General features: G+C 49.6%; 1 protein-coding gene across 8 annotated transcripts in view; it reads right to left on the bottom strand.

Moving 5' to 3' along the window:
• Positions 1 to 18,163, bottom strand: part of RAB11FIP3 (RAB11 family interacting protein 3) — a 69,239-nt gene that overhangs the window by 21,965 nt on the left and 29,111 nt on the right. For 5 of the 8 annotated variants that reach the window (XM_071761091.1, XM_071761090.1, XM_071761093.1 and 2 more), the window contains 2 exons: positions 14,581 to 14,672; positions 3,705 to 3,892 (listed from right to left, as the gene is read on the bottom strand). In XM_071761091.1, the coding sequence (XP_071617192.1) occupies positions 3,705 to 3,892; positions 14,581 to 14,672 (280 nt within the window). Of the gene's footprint in view, positions 1 to 3,704; positions 3,893 to 9,163; positions 9,226 to 10,009; positions 10,126 to 14,580; positions 14,673 to 14,777; positions 15,055 to 18,163 lie in introns of those variants that run through there. The other 3 variants (XM_071761095.1, XM_071761097.1, XM_071761096.1) reach the window with 3 other exon arrangements.

Genomic DNA, 18,163 nt, shown 5'->3' with positions numbered 1-18,163 from the left:
CACACAAAGTCCCCTGGCACCCTCAGTAGAGGGTTTGGTGGCAGTGAAACTCACCAGGACAGCACCCCGGGTGGGGGGCTGCAAACCCACCCGGGACACGGGCACAACCAAAAGCACTTCAGAGAAAATGCTCGGTGTGTCCCAAATCCTCTTAAATACCTTTTGAGTTCCATTGCCAGCCTATGTGCTGGGCTCACACTTGCTGGTTGCTGGGTAATCCTATCAGGAACCCAGCACCGGGGTTTAATTCTGTCATTGTCCCCTCCCTCCGTGACACAAATCCCAGAGGTTTGCAGGCAAACCACGGACCCCTGGCAAGAGGAAGGGGCCCCTTCCCTGCTCCTGCTGGGAAACACTGCACGTGCTCTGACCATCTGGGTGGTGTTTTTAACACCAGATCCAGAGCCCTCAGTCTAAACCCAGAACACAGCATAGTTCCTAGGATGTCCCCTGCTTGGGAGGGGACACAGCTCAGGTCAGAACTCAGTTTCTCTGAGTATCTTTTGAAGGACTCAGTGCTTTATGAAGTGAAGCCATCACAGCACCATGTGCCCACTCCTGGATGACCTTCCTGTCCAGGACTGTGCCCAGTTCTGGGGCCCCCAACACAAGAAGGACACAGAGCTGTTGGAGCAAGTCCAAGAGCAAGAAAAAAAAGTGGGCTTGAAAAAGCACACAAGAAGAATTATTGCCATTACTGCCACCCTCCTTTCACCCCATGGGCTGCAAACAGCTCTGAAAAATTAAACAAACAGAAATCCCTCCCCACTTGTCAAATCCACAAGTCCAGCTGCTGCCTGGTAGACTTCAAACATTACATTCCAAAGCTCATGAAGCTCCTACCCAAAGGTTCTGGCACTGACCTCATCTGCCTGGCTGGTGGTGGCACAGGGACTGGCAGGCAGCTGGCAGAGCTGGGGAAAAGGAGATTTTACTGCTGCAAAGCCAGAGCATCTACAGGAGAGGACCCAAGGCACAGAGAGCAAGCTCATATGAAGAAGACAGGGTGAGAGTTGGGGGTGTTCAGCCTGGAGAAGAGAAGGCTGCAATGGGGAGACCTTAGAGCACCTTCCAGTGCCTGAAGGGGCTCCAGGAAAGCTGGGGAGGGACTTCAGACAAGGGCCTGGAGGGATGGGGTGAGGGGGGAAGGGTTTCAGACTGGAAGAGGGGAGAATGAGATGAGATCTGAGGGAGAAATTCTTTGTTGTGAGGGTGCTGAGTCCCTGGTCCAGGTTGCCCCCAGAAGCTGTGGCTGCCCCATCCCTGGCAGTGTTGAAGGCTCCGGGTTGGATGGGGCTTGGAGCAACCTGGGCTGGTGGGAGGTGTCCCTGCCCATGGCAGGGGGTTGGGACTGGATGAGCTTTAAGGTCCCTTCCAAACCAAACATTTCTCTGAATCTATGATATGACTGCAGAGGTTTTAAAATTAAGCTGGGGGGGGGGGGAACAGGCAGAGGGGGTTTGTAAGAATCCAGCTGGGGTAGCAGCCCACGTGGCTATGAGCCACAGGGTTCTGGGTGGACTAGTACTGCTCTCCTTCTAGAATAAATGGTTAAAAAAAAAGAAAAAAAATTGCAACTCTCATTTCATCATATGCCCCCATTTTCATCCACATCCTAGGAGAGGGAAAATGGGTGTGTAAGTAGATAGCTGTACAACACCAGAAAGAAAAAAAGATTACAGATAAGCCATTTATGACAAAAACCTGTACCATCTGCAGGATTTGCCCTTATCCTGGTAATAAAAAACATGTCAAGCCTTCAGCTGAAACAGCAGCAGCTCCCTGTTTAACCACAGACAAGTCCATTCCAGCTTGTAGGCATCTGCACATCTTCCTTGGGCACTGTTATTGCTGCAGCTGAGAAATAAAAATTCCCAACGACGAGGCAGAGGCTGCACTCCACAGACCCCTGCCCAGGAATAGAAAGCAGGGGTTGCAAGTTTTAACTTTAAAAAAAACCTACCCCAAATCTTTAAATCTGGGGCTGTGGTTTGACAAGCACTGTTACAGGAGCTGATCTGATCAGGCACCTGGAAGCCCTCAGCCAGGGATGCTGCGGGTAATAAATAGTAGGAGTATTTCATAATCACCTACTGGAGGCTCTGGCAGTTTGGAAATCCAGAATCCACCTAATCTTTACTATACACAGCCTAAAGAACCGCTTAAGCTCAAACCATCTAAACTATGTTGAGCTTTAACAGCCACTAAAAGTAGTGTGGAAGGTTTGATTCAGTCCATCAGCACCCTGGTTGGATTGTACTTACTGACCATCCCCTGGAAAAGGTCTGAGCACTAGAGGTGTAAAACTCTCGTCTTGCCCAGGGTTTGATGGCATCAAAACCAACCCTCAGCAACTTGGAAATAAGACTTCCAGAGGTTTCCTTCCAAATCTTGAAGCCACACGAACTTTTTCCTTGATTTTGTTTTTTTTGGCTCCCTGGAATCTGCACACTTTTAGCACCACTGAGCTGGGACACAGCACCCAAAGGACACCCAACCTTCCCACGCCCACGCTGGGACTAGAAAAGAAGCCTCCAGAACAACCTAATCTTAAAAGAACAAAACACAACACAACATTCTCAAGCAAAGTAGTTTGTACCTACAGGCAGGTGAATCCGAGGCATGTCATTTTCCCCAGAGGACGAGAGCGCACGCAGGCTGCCATGGTCCCTCTCTGGAGACCTCCTGCTCGGTTCAGCAACTGATTATATCCTGATTTAACTGTCACTGAGCTGAACACACTCAGGCGAGGAGAGCCCAGCCAGATAATCCCATTTCTTCCCTAATCCACAGCACCCTTTAAGCCCCGGTGCTGAGCACCCAGTGGCACTGGTGGCTCCCTGCATCTCTGATGTCCCCAGGTGGGGGTTTGGGTGGGAGGTGCTTTCTAAAAGCACCAGGAACTATAAGTACTCACCAGAGCACTAGGCCTGGATGGGATGGTTTTGGATGGGTAAAAAAATAATCCTGTGCCTTGGCAAACCTTCAGCAATGACAGTTCCAGAGGTTTCAGCACTGGGTCACTACTAAAGGAGTTATTCCCTTTCCGGGCTTCCCAGCATCTTAGTTTCACCCCCCAAAAAATCATCTTTTCCTGCAAAATCTAGGAAAGGAAGCAGGCCCAGGAGCAGTTTCACCAGCAGTGTTTTAGACAGGGGGACAAAGATTTTAGCTCACACTTCTGTGCTTCAGGCACAAGTTTCAAACTAGTTATTACAGGAGGCAGTTGCACATCAAAGGGCACTTGTGTGTTTAGGAAAAACAGGAGGATGAGTTCCCCTCCTGACTTGAAAATTACATGTTGTGTTTCTGGCTTAAGTGATAGATGAAAAACTGCAAGTATTTCAGGTGTTTGGATCATCTGAGAAGTTATTTTAGAGGTTAAAGATGCTAATGAGGGTACAGAAGTTCTCCCAAGGCAAGCAACGATTAATTCAAAGATATCACCAGGCTGTGCTCCAAAACAGCCTACACATGGTGCAGTCTAATTATTATTATTATTCTTATTCTTACAGAAGAGCTATTTTGGTCTTGCATGAAGTTACAAATACAAAGAAGAAACCAACCAGTTTCAGCAAGACAGACTCAGCCCACTTTATTTTTAAATCCTCGGGCTGCATCTCCTTTGGTCCTCGTTTGCTCCCAGTTTGACAGAGTTTCCTGCCCCCCCATGGTGAGTTTTGCTCCTGGCTCTCTCCACTCACCCATGCTCAGGCTCCTCGATGGGATCTGTGAACTCTGAGTGCACGGTGGAGTCGATGGCACTGTCTGTCTCCACTTCGTCGTGCATCTCGTGCTGTACCAGGGTGCTGGTGTCTTCATCCGTGAAGGTTTCGCACTCGCTGTAGGTGCTCTCTGAGCCCATGTAAGCACTGTCAGTCACCTCATTAGCCTGGTAAAATCACAAGAGGGAAAAATAAAAAAAAGACAGATTTTAGAGCGACGAGGTTTCAATGTGCTGCATTTCAAAGCACAGAAATCCAGCCTCCTAAAACCAGCGTGAGTTGTACCCCACACCCAGGTGCTGCTGTGTCTCCAGGTCCAAGGTGTGCCCCTGAGTGGCCTTCAGGCTCTGCAACAGCAGCACTTGGAAACCAGATCACAGAAATATACACTAAACAGAAGTTGGAGGGAGACTTTGTTGTGAGCGAGTATGGATTTGTCCAGTCCAGGAGGGATTGCCTGCTGCTGACTCAGCTGTTCTGATTGCTGCTGCTTTCACCCACTCCGTTTTTTTAAGAGGACACATTATGAAGCTGAATTTTCTGCAAAACCCACCCTTAGAAAATGCTGGTTAGCCCTTAAAGCAATTTTCCCCCTGCCTAGCAACATGAGGACACCTCAACAGAAAATAAGCTGGTTAATAAATCTTTATTACAGACTTCAGTTTGCTGGGACACTCGGATCTCCATGCTGAGCTGAAACAGCATCTCAAATATTTTGCACCACTTCCCTATGTCTGATACCTGCAGGAGGCTCTAGGAAAGCAGAAAAAATTGGGTTTTTAAGGCACCAGGCTACAAAGCACCAAGGGCTGTTTTTTTCTCCCAGTTCTGCCCCTTCCATCAGGCATTCATCTTCAGTCCTTCCTGCTTGGCTGTACAAGAGAGCAGGGACAGTCCTGCCTGGACACAGGTGGTGCTGAGCATGGATCTATCCATGTGTCTAGAGGAGAGACATCCTCCTAAAGCAAAACTCTTGTTACTCAAAGTGCCAGCTCATTTCCCAGCATTTACAGGATTTCCCCAGCACACCTCAGAACAAATCAAATCATCTTTGGCTCCGGGTTCTCACTTGTGGTGGGATCTGTCAGTGCTGGTGCTGAGCTACAGCCAATCTCCCATCACCAGACATGTTGGACAGAGGGATGGGAGCCTCAAGAGAAAAAGATGTTCCTGAAATGCTATTTGCTCCATCTGAAGTTCACCCAAGGGGATCAAAGCTGCTCAGCCATTGTCTGCACCCCCTCCAGCCTGGCAGCAGGGCAAAGCAAACCTCTCTTCTCAGCCAGAGAGCACACAGAGCAGCATCTTTCAGGGCTTTTTCCAAGGATTTTGGGGAAAGCGATGTTTCTCAGAGCTCTGTGTTACAGCAGCAGGAAAGAAAACACAGACAGGCAGAATGTCCTTGTGGCAGCAGAATGAACAATTAATTCCATCAGGCTGCCCATCCCAGCCTGGTGTGCGTGCGGCAGAGCCCTGCTCCTTGCTGCAGACGTCGTCCTCTGGCAGCTTTTAGGGCCTGTGCTGTATTTCCATGGCAGGAGAACCCCAGACCTAGACAGACAAATGTCCTGTTGCCATCGTGGTGCCCAGGCTCTGCAAATGCTGCTCTTGCTGGCTTGACTCTGTTTTGGGTAAATAATCTGCAGCCCAAAGAGCTTCTCACAGCTCTCACTGGTGCCAAGCAGCTCAGGACGCAACCACGGCCTCATTTTGCTTCACCCATGAGTTCCCAGGCTGCCTCAACACACGTGAGGCTGAAAAGGGGCAGCTGGAACTCGTACAATTGCTGTGAAAACCTTGGAGGGATGGATGTAGAACTGCTCAACAGCAACTCCTTTCCAGATGGACACCAGGGAGCAGAGCAAAGCGACCGAGGCAAGACCTTGGCTTTGCTGAGAGCTCTTATCAGAGAGGTGGATGGAGACAGACAGACAGACAGACAGGAACTCTTCCTAGAAGCTTGGCTCAGCTTCCACAGACCCACAGTGACCTCTAGGCCACCACCCTGAAGTTAAACACCACTTCAGCCTTCCCAAAACCCAAGCCTGCAGCCAGGAGCAGAGGAGAGGTGCTGCAGCCAACCTCACCCCTAGCACAGGGGCAGGTGGCTTTCATTACCATGCAAGATGAAAACAAAAGCCTCCTAAACTACCCACCCACTCCCCCCAAGTTTTGTGGCGTGCCTCCCCTCCCCCTGCCCATGAAAGATGTTTAATTTTGTATAATTAATTATTAATTTACCTTAAAAATTTTAAAATTTTAAAATTTTTAAATTTACCTTAAAAAGCATAAATCCAGCAGGACTGCTTAAACCTCAACTGGGGACTTGCTGAAGTGCTTCACTGGATTTCTGCTCCCCCTCCTACATGCACTGCTCAGGCTCCTCATGCCCAAGCAGGAGGATGAGGCAGGTTTGGGAGGTTTGGTTTGCCAGCTTGCTCAAGGACACACCAGCAGCTCCCCAGCCTCGGGCAGTCCCAGTGCTTTTCCAAACTACCTGCAGGGCACAGCAAGTTCAGGAGCCCACACACCCCGTGGGTGTCCCCAGGGCTGCTGCTTGGAGCCCACCTGATGCAGCAGAGAGGACCCAAAAGATGACAGCAGCCCATCCACATTGCCCAATTTCCTGGCACGTTTCAAAGGGTTACTTTATGCCTGTTCCAAAAAAAGATTTAATACCAAACTGGAAGTTTGCATGCAGCAAAATACATGTTGCTGGGTATTGGTTGGGAGTTGTTTGGTTTGTTTTTTTTTTTTAATGCAAACGAAACACCTTCCCACTGGAAAAGCTTTAAGTTCTGCATAAACTGAAGTATAAAAATGAGCACCAGGTACAGATAACTTTTTGCAAAGAAACAAAAAAACCCAAAACCATTCCAGTCTGCAATCAATTTGCTGAAAACCCGCCCTGCTGCTGTTACCAGTGCTGAGCCTCTCAGTGCAAAAAGGTGAACACTTTGGGCCACCAGCACCTTTGGTTAGATGATCTATCTATCAAATTGTTACAGAACATCTTACTGATGGGAAAACACCAGCAGGGATGGGTTGAGCAAGGAAGCAACCCTTTGGAGCTGGAAGTAGTCACCAGAAGAACACGTTATGTGTCCTCCTTCAGTCACAACAAGGATTTCCAGTGATTTATTGATATTTAAAAAAAAAAAAAAAAAAAAAAAAAAAAAAAAAAAAAAAAAGAAGAAAAAGAAAGAGAAAAATATATCTGTAACACAATTTGCAAACTTGCCTTGTATCTATTAAAGGAGATTTTTTTTCCTCTTGTAATACTAGCCTAGGATGAGATTTCAAATGCAAGAGCTCTATTAAAATTAAACCTACGTGGTCAATGAGCTAAGAAGCAGCTGAAACTGTAAACAAAGTCCTTCTCCTGAGCATAAGCGTGGAGAACTTTGCTTTATATTTCATCACAGATTAAGTAACTAAACCTCAAGAAAAAAATGTCAGGAGGAGGTCGGAAAAACAAGGGGACTGAGGTATTACTTAATGCCTGACAAAGGCATTGCCTCTGTCCTGGGCAAAGGTGCAAAAAGCTTTTTTATGGCCTCATGAGCAGCTGGTTTGTGTGCTGACCCTTTAAACTTCCCTGCTTGCGTTTGGCCATCTCTGCCTTGCTGTGAGCAGGCAGAAAGTAAACAGATTTTTCCAGATTAAAACCCCCCATCATACACTTAAAGATGTCTGTGGGTTTGGGACAGCCAGGCTGGGCTGCAAGTGCCCAGAGGACTCAGCAGGAACATCCTCATCACGTTCAAAACAGGGCTGGTGTCACCAGTATCAGTGTATTTGAAGTTTTCCTCCAATAAAACACATCTTTAGATGTTTCAGGGAAACTTCAGACCTTAACACTGGGACAGGCACACACAGAGCCCCTGAAATGAAATGGGCTCAGGGTTTGACTGAAGTTCCCAGCTCTTCCATGAAGATTTCCCTGGTACTGGACCTGTTTGCCCTGGCTATGCAAGACATTTCTGATCATTTAGACATGTCCTCCTGCTTCCAGAAGGAAATAAATGGATAAAGTCCGCTTATCAGGACTATTATGCCACTACTAAAAGTGAGGTAACATGGCCTGATAAAATGATGAAGCACCTTGAGGAGACTTCTCCATTAGTGGTTCATCCATTCCAGGCATTCGGTTACACATTGGAGTAAAGAGCATGCAATTAAATGTAAAGTGCTATAAAGCCCACATTGATTTAAAAAACAAACAAAGAAACAAACAAACCATTTGGGGGAACCCAAGTGTCAGGAGGGCCTGGGCAGGGGCAAGCGAAGCTTTGATCTGTGATGGACAGAAGCTGTCCTGAAGCTCTGCTGTCCTTGGCCACAAACACTTGGAAAGGAAAGGGGGGGGAGAGGAAATGGAAAACAACTCTGTTTTCCCTGTTTGTGATGAACACCAGCTCTGATTGCACAGAGGACAGAAGGAGGAGACCTTCAAGGACACCCTTCACCTGCTGACTGCAGCCAGGGCTCTGGAGCCAGTGCCAGGATGGGAACCCTGGCCAGAGCCAACGCTGTCTCCATGAATCCCTGGAGACCCACAAGTCCTGGCCAAAAGCTCCAGCCCAAAGGAGAGGGGATGAAGGGCATCCCAGCTGCTGGGTGCAGCATTTCACGGAGCCATGGCTAATGGTGTGGTGGCATCAGTTTGCCAGCCAGGCAGGTCTCAAAGCAGGTAACCCGTGCTTAAATTGGCTTTAAACCTGTTTAAAGCCAGACAGAAGGGAGGTAAGTTGTGTTTATGGTCCCACCTGAGTCTACAGCACCCCTAAAGCTCTGAAATGCTCCATGGCAGCTCAGACCCTGGGTGTCAGCAGCCAGGAACTTACCATGTCACCAGAGGCTGCCACTGCCTGCAGGGCACTGACCTCCTGGCCACAATATTTGCCTCTTCCCATTTTTTGGGCAATGGCCCTTTTTCAGAGAAGCCAGGGAGCCTGCACTCAGCCTAGGGCAAAGGCAACTTTCAGAACATAACCCCTGAAGGTGAGTTTCAAAGCTTGGTAATACCTCTCAAGGCTGGGCAAGGGAGCCACACTGCATCTATTGGGGCAAATAAAAAACACCCATCCCCCCCAAAAAAACCCAAAAACCAACTCACAAGATACCAGGTCTTGCTGCCCTCAGCAGCCTGAAAGCCTTCAGCCACTGTCCCTCCTGGTCCAACTCCCTCAAGAAGACCCAGGCTGAGAGGACCATGAAGATACTGAAGAGATCTGTACCTTCACAGTACCTCACGGGCATGCACCCCACGGACTAGAAGGAGAAAAAACCTTCCACTAAATCTGCTGCACTCACCAACATACCCAGGAAGAAAACAGCAAGCAGGCGGATGCCCAACCTGCCTTGTCCCAGCACCTCTGGGCTAAGAGTGACCCAGAAATCTGCTTCCCCCTACAACCTCAGCACCCAAAACCCACCTGCGGACACATCGCCTCCTCGCCCACGGCAAATCCAGGAGCTGCCGGCTGCTTCTGCAAGGCTGGAGGGAAGCAAAGTCCAGGAGAGGCTGGGCAGGAGGCTTACCCAGTCCCCAACACAGCAGCTTTTGTTCCCAGCTGCTGCGATAAGGAGCAGGGAGCTGGTGCTCCCCTCCCGGCCGTGGGACCACAGCCCTCCTGCCTCCAGGAACACCAAAAGCAAAACACTCCTCCAAAGCCCTGTGCAAGAGCTGGCCCCTCCAGATGCACAGGCTTTCTTTACCCATTAAACCACAACCATTAAAAAAGGTTAATTCTGAATGGGATCTATAGAGGCTACTTTATCTCCCTTTTCCTGATAGTCCTGGTGAATATTTAAGCGCTAAAAGAGAAATTCCTTCCGTATAGCCACAAATAGAAAAATGAATCAAGCTTGCCTTGCTCACCAGGGGGAGATCAGGAACACTTTGCTACTGATAAGGAATCCCAATCACTGTTTGGGTGACTCAAACAGCAATCTGATGACAATATTGCTCTCAAAGAAGGGCTTGTGCTTCGGTGGTGGCTGATAAGGGAGTTTACAAACACATCAACCCAGCACGGCCCCAGCTCTGCATTGCCCTCACCCAAACAGCTGCTCTCTGCAAACAAGGAGCCTGGTGCTGCAGGGTGACCAGGACCCACAGGATCCACCCTTCCAATGTGCAATGCACTGCTCAAACCCTGCAGTTTTGAGGGTTTGGTCTGGTTTTCTGTTTCCTCTCTCCAGAACCTTCACACACTTCAAGCCCTGTCCTCCCTTAGTTGTGCCTGTCTAGCATAAACAAACTTATTTCCTTCCATTACCTCCACAAGTCACATTTTCTCATTTTCTCCAGCTTCTCCTTGCTCTCCTCTGGACCACATCCTTCCTGAAGCACAGTGCCTTGCAGCAGAACCTACTACTCAGCAAACCTGACTGGAAGTGCCTTGCCCCTTGATAACCAGTCGACCTTCTGTGCTGAGTCCAAGAAAAGCCAGGACTGCTGCTAAGGAGCATGGCAGCAGGGAAGTTAAGCTTTAACCCGAGCTCTCCTGGCTCTACTGGATCTGCTACTCAACTAAGGAGGTCACAGCCCCTTTGCTCTCACATGTGAGCTGCAAGACCTCAGGGAAGGTCCAGCACTGCTGCAAGGAGCCCAAAATCAGATGCACCTACAGTAAAGCTAATTAGGAAGCTCAAACCACCTCCAGTTTTAGTTTTTGAACTCCTGCTGAGCCATGGGTGTGCTGCTGCACAGCTCCCATGTTTTTGGGTCCCACGCACCGTGCTGGCAGCCCAAGATAAGGCTTCAAGGTCTTTGTTTTCCAAACTCCTTCTACCTGTTTTGTGCAAGGCAAACACTCCATCAAGGATATTCTCCAGCAAAGAAATTTCTCACCATAACCCTGAATTAGAGTCCTGCCTTCAGGAACATTCATACCCAGTTTACACTCCCATCTTTTGCTCTAAGCAGTACAGTGTCCACACAATATATGAATTTCCTTGGGGTTTTTTGTTACTAAGTTATCACTGCAGGCTGATTTTGGAGTTCAACCCAGCAATTTCAGTACTTTGCTGATTTTTCTTGTGCCCAGTCAATGCAAAGACAATAGACTGGTCACTTGAAAGCAGGCTCCTCACGTGTGGATGGGATGGGCAGCTGCCTCCATGGAAGCTGAAAGGCCTTGGGGACAGTGGGGACATTGCCCGTTGATGTCAGTCCTTCCAGACAGGGGAAGAGTGGCGATCAGATCTTTCAGCAGCCTCCAGCTGCCCCAGCCAGATCTATCTATCCCCCTCCTCCCCAGATGCACAGAACCAGATGTGGGGCCTCAAAGCCCCTTTGAGTCCCTGGGGACATGCTGGGGAGAGAGGTGTGGGGTCAGACATGTCCCTGCCCAGTCAGGGTGACCGAGTTCTGAGGAAGCAAACCCCTCCTCTTGTGGCCGTGGGGATTTGGCAGGATGCTGCTGAGAGGAGCCCGGAGCAGCCGCCCAGCAGATGGCAACAGCCCCGCATCAGGAGAAAGCCCCAGCACAGCCTGCCCCGCGGACCCCGCACCCCTTTTGTCTCCTCCGCTTTGCAGAGCTCAAAGGGGACCTTTCTACACCCCTGCTCTGGGTCGGGTTGCCGTGGCTAAAGCAGACACTTGTGCTATTTACCGGCTCTCCCCCCCAGCCGGGTCCACACCCGACCCCAGCCTAACTCTGGCAGCACACTGAATTTTTGTGGCCTGCTTTTATTTTGGGAGAGTCAAATCTTTCCATTCGGCATGGGTCAAGTGGGCTCACCCACCCCCGGGGGATGGGGCAGAGGGGACAGAGAGCCCTTGTCCTAGGGCAAAGCACAGCAGGCATCAAGAAAGCTTGCTCCAAATTCACCTTGGTCTCCCCCCTGTGCCTCAGAACACTCATGAGCCTCAGGGGAGCCTGCAAGGGGAGAACTCCTGCCCTCCTGTTAGCCAGCAAAGATGCACTAGCACAGCCTGGGGAAACAGAGCAGGACTCAGGTGCCTCTTCAGGCAGACTCCAAGCTCCCTTTCCATAGCTTTTCCAGAGCAAGGTAGCCAAATCTGCTGTAATTATTTTATTTTTGGGTGACACTTCCCTACAGAAATAGAAAGCAATGCTGCCTTGTCACAACCATGCTTCCACCTTGGGAGAATCAGCTGATCACAGAACCCCAGACTGGTTTGGATTGGGAGGAACCTTAAAGCTCATCCAATGCCACCCCTGTCCTATGGTCAGGGACACCTCCCACAGCCCAGGGTGCTCCAAGCCCCATCCAACCTGGGCTGAGACACTGCCAGGGATGGAGCATCCACAGCTTCTGGGGGCAACCTGGACCAGGGACTCAGCACCTCACAACAAAGAATTTCCTCCTCATGTCTCATCTCCATCTTCCCTCTTTCAGCTTGAAACCATTCCTCCTCATCCTGTTACTGATGTTCTGCTTGCTCTGATGACAGCCACCAGGAGCAGAGATGAGTCACCAAGAAGAGCAACCTTCTTGGGATACATTTCCATTTAGACTGCTCAAAGCACTAGGTTACACTTGTTTGAACAGACATTGAGGAGAAAAGCTCTCTGTCATGGCCTCAACACTTCCAAGAGACAAGCACTCGAGCCACTGTGGTTTGTGCTGTTTGAGGAGGACGAGAGCTGATGTTCCAAATCCAGCAACCACAATTACTCTCAGCACATGCAGCACTTCTCCTTCAGCTCCCCTTCCAAATGTCCTCTGATGGGACATGAGGGGAGAAAAACTCACTTGTCCTCCTTCTGCCAAAGCAGGAGAGGCTCCCTCAGTGTCTGATGCCCACTGACTCTGTTTGGTGGGCTGAAAAAGATGCTGGTGTGTTGAAGAGGCTGCCCAGCTCCTGGTGGTTGCACATAGCAGTTCCAGAGCTGTGTGGTCACTGTGCACAGTCTACCCAGGTCTGAAATGGGGACATTTGAGAATACAAACTGGGTTTTGGTGGTGTGGGAGGTCTATTCAAAGGAAAGGCAAATCCAGCAGTTTTGGAAGGGCACTTTTTCCTTTTCCTCTCTTCCAGGTGAACCAAACAAGGTGGAATATATATTGGGAAAGACCATTTCTTTTGTTTTCTGTCTTAGGACTTCCAGAGCAGCTGCCTGTGGCACCTAATGAAGAGAAACCTGCCAGAGCCTCTGACAGACAGCTCTGCCAGGCAGGGCAGCACCCTGATCCAGTGAAAAACACTCATCTGCTGTTCCCAACAGGATGCTTTCCACGATGGCTTCTCCCACCCTCCCTCCCTGGAACACATCAGGCTTTCCAAGGTACAGCTCTACAGGACGTGGGGAATAAAACGCGCGTTGGGAGCTCAGGGCTCAGCTAAACGAGAACAAAAAAGCCCCAAGACACCAATTTATTTTTTCACTTGCTCCGCTGAGTGGTATTTCTCGAGCATGTTCTCATTTGCTGAACCTCAACGAAACCCTTGCAGGCTGGAAATGATTTCAAATCACGTATCCAAGACAACAAGAGTAATTCTTCCCTGGCATATTAAACATAGACACCAACAAGAGCTCCGATCTTTAGGTCTAGATTACCCTGAATTCGGTATAGAAATCCATTTACATCTTTATGAAAAGGAGATTTCTGGATTTGTCACCTTTTTCCTATCGGTCACCTTGGCTCTTCAAGGAAACGATGGCCCAGCAGCAGAACTATTTCATCCCAGCAGGGCACACACCTGCCTTGTTGGTATTCCTGCCCAGAATAGCTTGCAGCACTGACAAAGCTCATCTATGCTAAATTAGCCTTTAGAAAACATCCCTGCTCTGAACTGCAGAAGATTGTCCCTTGATGCAGGTCTGAGGAGCAAAAAGCAAAAGCCCTTGCCTGTGCAGCCCATCACAGCTGCTAAACCCTTTGGTCTGCCTGTTAAAAAGCACATTTGTGGCCTTATACCAGATAGAGAATGTGAAAACCCATTTCCTCTCCATCCCTCTGCCCTCCTCTCCATCCTTCTGCCCAGCTACTACTGGCTTTTGTAACTATATTTCAGAAAGGAAAAAAATAACCAAATATTCAACACGCCCTTGAAAGCTTTCTGGGGGAGGCAGCCAGCTCCCAGGGCTGCCTTCATCCCAGCACTCCTATGGGAACAAGGGATGTTCTTGGGGTGACTGCAAGTCTGTTGACCTCAGCCAGCAAACTGGCTCAAGAGATGACCCACAGCTGGGTGGGATATGGGATGATGACCTGTTCAACTGGCAAGCTCAAGCTGTCAGAGAGCCTCAAGCCATCCTACATGATAGACCTGTGCTTCTCACTAACGTGGGGAAGATTAGAGTTTATCATTAGGAAACTCAAAAGAAAAGATCAAACCTTTTATCTAGAAGTCACAAGGCCAAGAACAGAGAGAGAAAAAAAATTAATCTAAATTTTTGGGTTTTGTTCTGCCTTTTATTGGCCAAACAACACCAAGTGCCCATGTCCCACCTCTCTGCTGTGTCTCTCAGGTGGGCTCCTGGCTGGTACACCTCAAAATAAGGCTCAGGTTCTCTAACCTCAGAAAATACAGGAATAAGACAAACACAACAGCAGCAGGCATCCTTCCCACATTGCTGGTGTTTCACCACAAAAAGGATCTCCCTCTTTCACCTCTCTCTGGCATTCTGAGTGCTAAGACAGCACTAGCTGTGGGGTTTCACTGGAACACCAATTCTACCTCAAACAGCACCAAATCCTTGGGAGCAGTTTCTCTGCACCGCTCCCCCACAGATTAAAGGATTTCTCTACTCTGTGCTAAGCACCCCTGAGGCCTCTGACAGAAGTGCTCTTCTCCCTCAGACAAACCCTCCATCCTCCAGGCTCAGGCTGCACGTGGCTGGCAGCTGCAGGAACTCACAGTGCTTGTACTTGCCTCAAACGTGACAAAGTCATCAAACTCATCAGGACAGGCTGAGGCTTCCTCCTCAGGGGTATATCCCATATCATACAGCTGGCTGTCAGGATCTGCGGAGGAAAAGAAAAAAGAAAGAGAATCACCAAATGGAATCACCCTCAAATGAAAGCTTTGGGAGACACGACAGAAGGACAAAATTGTCCTCCTGTACCCACCAGTGCTTTCAGCTTTCAGAAAGGACTTCTGCTTCCAGGCATCCCAACACCACCACCACCTCAGCTGGGAGGTGACTGGGACAGCTGCTCCCTGGCAGAGGTCCTACAAGGCTCCTTGATTCTCCAATGGGGAGGGCACCTGGATTCATCCCTACCCTGCCATGGTCTCCATTCCTTTTCCTGGTTTCTTCCCTATCTCTGCTCCCTGCATCCTCTTACTCTTCTCCCAGAAGGCTTTAATCCTGCTGTGGGCAGGGAATACATTAGATCTATGTGTGACAGCCAACTACCATGGGAACCACAGAGGAAGCAGGCTGCACCAAAGCTTTGCTCATCTACTGCTCCTCCCATGGCCAGCCACATCAGGAGCCACCCGCACAGGAGGACAGGAAAATAGGAGGTTTCCAATGAGGTTTCTTAAAAAAAAAATATATATATATCTATATATATAAATTTACTTCAGGCTTCCAGCTGCCTGACCTCACACCTTGGCTGGGCAACCCACCCAGCCTGCCCCGTGCCCACCCTGCTGCTGGTGCCACCACCTCACACCCCAGCAACCACGAAGCACCTGAAGGCAGAAAGCTGGGCACAGCCTGCTCCCTCCTGCTGATTCCCAGCTTGCTTCTTTCTCTCCTCCTCCAAGCAGCCACACGAAAGCTCCCTGCTTTTCTGACACAGATAAAGATATTTATTCTGCCTATTCCTTCTCAAGAGACTTGAAAAGGATTTACAGTCAAGGCTTCCAGTTTCCTTCTGAAGCAGGGATATAAAGCGTGGGCAGCCAAAGCACAACCAGGTCCCCACCATCCTCTGCTTGCCCCAGAGCTCTTGCCCAAACTAAGAGCTCCTGGAGCCTTCCCAGCCCTCTGTGTGTCTCTTGGTGCAGGGGCAAACATCTGGTTGCTCCATCTGCCCACAGAGCACCCAGCCCAAAGAGGGAGTCTCTGTGCAGGCAGGATTTATTTTTACAGCAAGCTCCACCACAAAACACAAGGAAAATGCCTTGGAGAGGTCACCTGCACCCTTGCTGGTGGCAGGAGCCGTGCCCAGAGGACAGAACTCAGAGCTTCCACCTCCCTGTGCTCCATGTCAGAGAGCAAAGGCAAACACTGCCACAAACAAAGGTTGACTTTTCTGCTGGGTTTGTTCCCTTCCCCTACAAAAAAAGCCATATGGTGCTTTGTGTATAGGGAGAGTTGCCATGGAGAGCTTGCCTCCAAGTATTCCAGCACAATAGGCTGCATTAAGCTTTCAAATTCCTGTCCAAAAGAGCCAAAAAAACCCTCCCAAGAGACCTTTGCTGTTCAACTGGCACTCCCCATGTGAAGAGCATCCACCACCAGCAGTGAGAGCTGGAGGCTCTGCTCTGTTCCACACCATCAACCACTGCCCAGCCCTGCTCCAGCAGCACATGGGGAGCACAAACGCTCAGATTGCCTCCCCTCTCCCTCTCGGACCTCAAACTCAATGCCAGCTGATGCTCCAGTCCCCCTTGCATCCCCTCCTCTGTGCTCCTCACACCACAAACATCTTCCAGCTCGGATTTCACCTCTTCCCTTCCTCCTCTCTGTGTCTCTGCAGTCAGCACACTTGCAGTCACCTCTTTCCAAACCTGCTCAGCTTCACAGAAGCTGTAACCCAGAAGAAACTGTAACCACTAAGCTCAGGCACTTGTGCTACATCACCCAATGAAGCCAAGGTGAATTTGGGAAAAAAAATTAAAAAAAGAGATGTAAAAAAACAAATGAAGTCTACAATGAAGCATCCCTTAGACATCTCTTCCTACCCCTGCCCTGAAGCTTCCTGTTGCCCAGCTGGTGCTCATTCAAGTCCCACCCTGAGGGATTCAAACCCCTCCCTGTGGGAGGAAAGAAATCCTTCCATGTGAGATGCTGAGCCCCTGGCCCAGGTTGCCCTGAGAAGTGACCTGGGTTGGAAGGGACCTTAAAGCTCATCCAGTCCCAACCCCTGCCATGGGCAGGGACACCTCCCACAGCCCAGGTTGCTCCAAGCCCCATCCAACCTGAGGCCTTTAACACTGCCAGGGATGGGGCAGCCACACCTTCTTGGGGCAACCTGGGCCAGGGTCTCCATGCAGCTCGAGAGCCTGCAGGATGGGTCCTGGGCTCTTTGTGGGGCTGAACCCGTGCTGTGGCCAGAGATGCTCCCTGCAATGTCCCACAGGGCTTACAGAAGAACTGCTCTGCTTCTGAAGGGCTTGGACATGTAAGAGTAACCCGGGCTTTTCAAGAAACACAACGGAGCCTGGACCTACACGAGTCCCAGGGTGCAGAAGGCTCCTGAAATAGATTCTAAAAACTGCTTTCAGAAGATAGGATTTCAGTGAAAAGGCACCTTGAGCAAAGAGCTGTGGGTACAGTGGTGACACCCAGGTCAGAAACAGAGCCAGTTTTATCGGCTTCATATAGGAATGACCTAGAAAAACAGAGCCTTTCAGAAGTATTTAAGTCATCTGCCAACACACACTGCTCATAGTGCTGCGAGCCACGGAGCCACAAACTCAGAGATTCCAACAGCGTGGAGTGTGTGCAGAATTATTCAAGGCAAGGAAGAAGGCAGGAAACCTGCATGAATGGCACAAAACATAACAGACCCCCCGAAAAAGAAAAAGGCACAGCGACGTTACGCTTGGCTTAAGAGAGGAGGAGTGATACAAAGGCAAGTGCCTGGCAGGGCACACTGCTTGGAAACGGGGTGGCAAAAAAAGACACACAGCAAAGTACTAAAAATGACAGGGATTTAGGAGATCTTGCATTCAGAGCTGCTGTCCAGAGTTTCCAGAGGCAGCTGGCTCCTGTGCATTCACTGATGCCCAAGCCCCCAGGTGGTGTCAGTCCCTGCAGTCCCACCACCCACCCTTCTGCTCTCCTGTGTGGTCTGGGTGCACGTTTATAACCTGATGCTGTCACACAAAGTGGTGGCACTGGTCAGAGCTGCAAAGAGCACCTTCCTGCCATCTGATTTTCCAGTAGCTCAACCTGCTGACTCCTCCAGAGATGAGACAGGGGACCAGAAGCACGGAAACTATAATTTTATAATCAAAAATTACACAACAGAATAACTGTGTGGCAAGCCCAGGCCCCCACAGAGGCAGGGTCAGAATCAAGGCTGCTTACACAACCCTCATCTCCTGCACTTCAGCAGTCCTTTGTGTCCCTGAGTACCACTGCTCATGGATTGGTACTTATCCCATATTCCTTTTGATCCTCTTCGCAAAGTCCAGGCCCTCAAGCTTTGTTCAGACATACCATTTAAAAACGTAGTAAAAAGAATGAACTCGGTGGTACCTGAGTGCTTTGGAGGCACAAATCCAGCTGCCTTCCCCTCATCTCACAGACCTGGTGGAAACCACCACTAAGACA

This window comes from Heliangelus exortis, chromosome 17, assembly GCF_036169615.1.
Source record: "Heliangelus exortis chromosome 17, bHelExo1.hap1, whole genome shotgun sequence".
Lineage (NCBI taxonomy): Eukaryota > Metazoa > Chordata > Aves > Apodiformes > Trochilidae > Heliangelus > Heliangelus exortis.
This window is presented reverse-complemented; position numbering and strand designations above follow the sequence as displayed.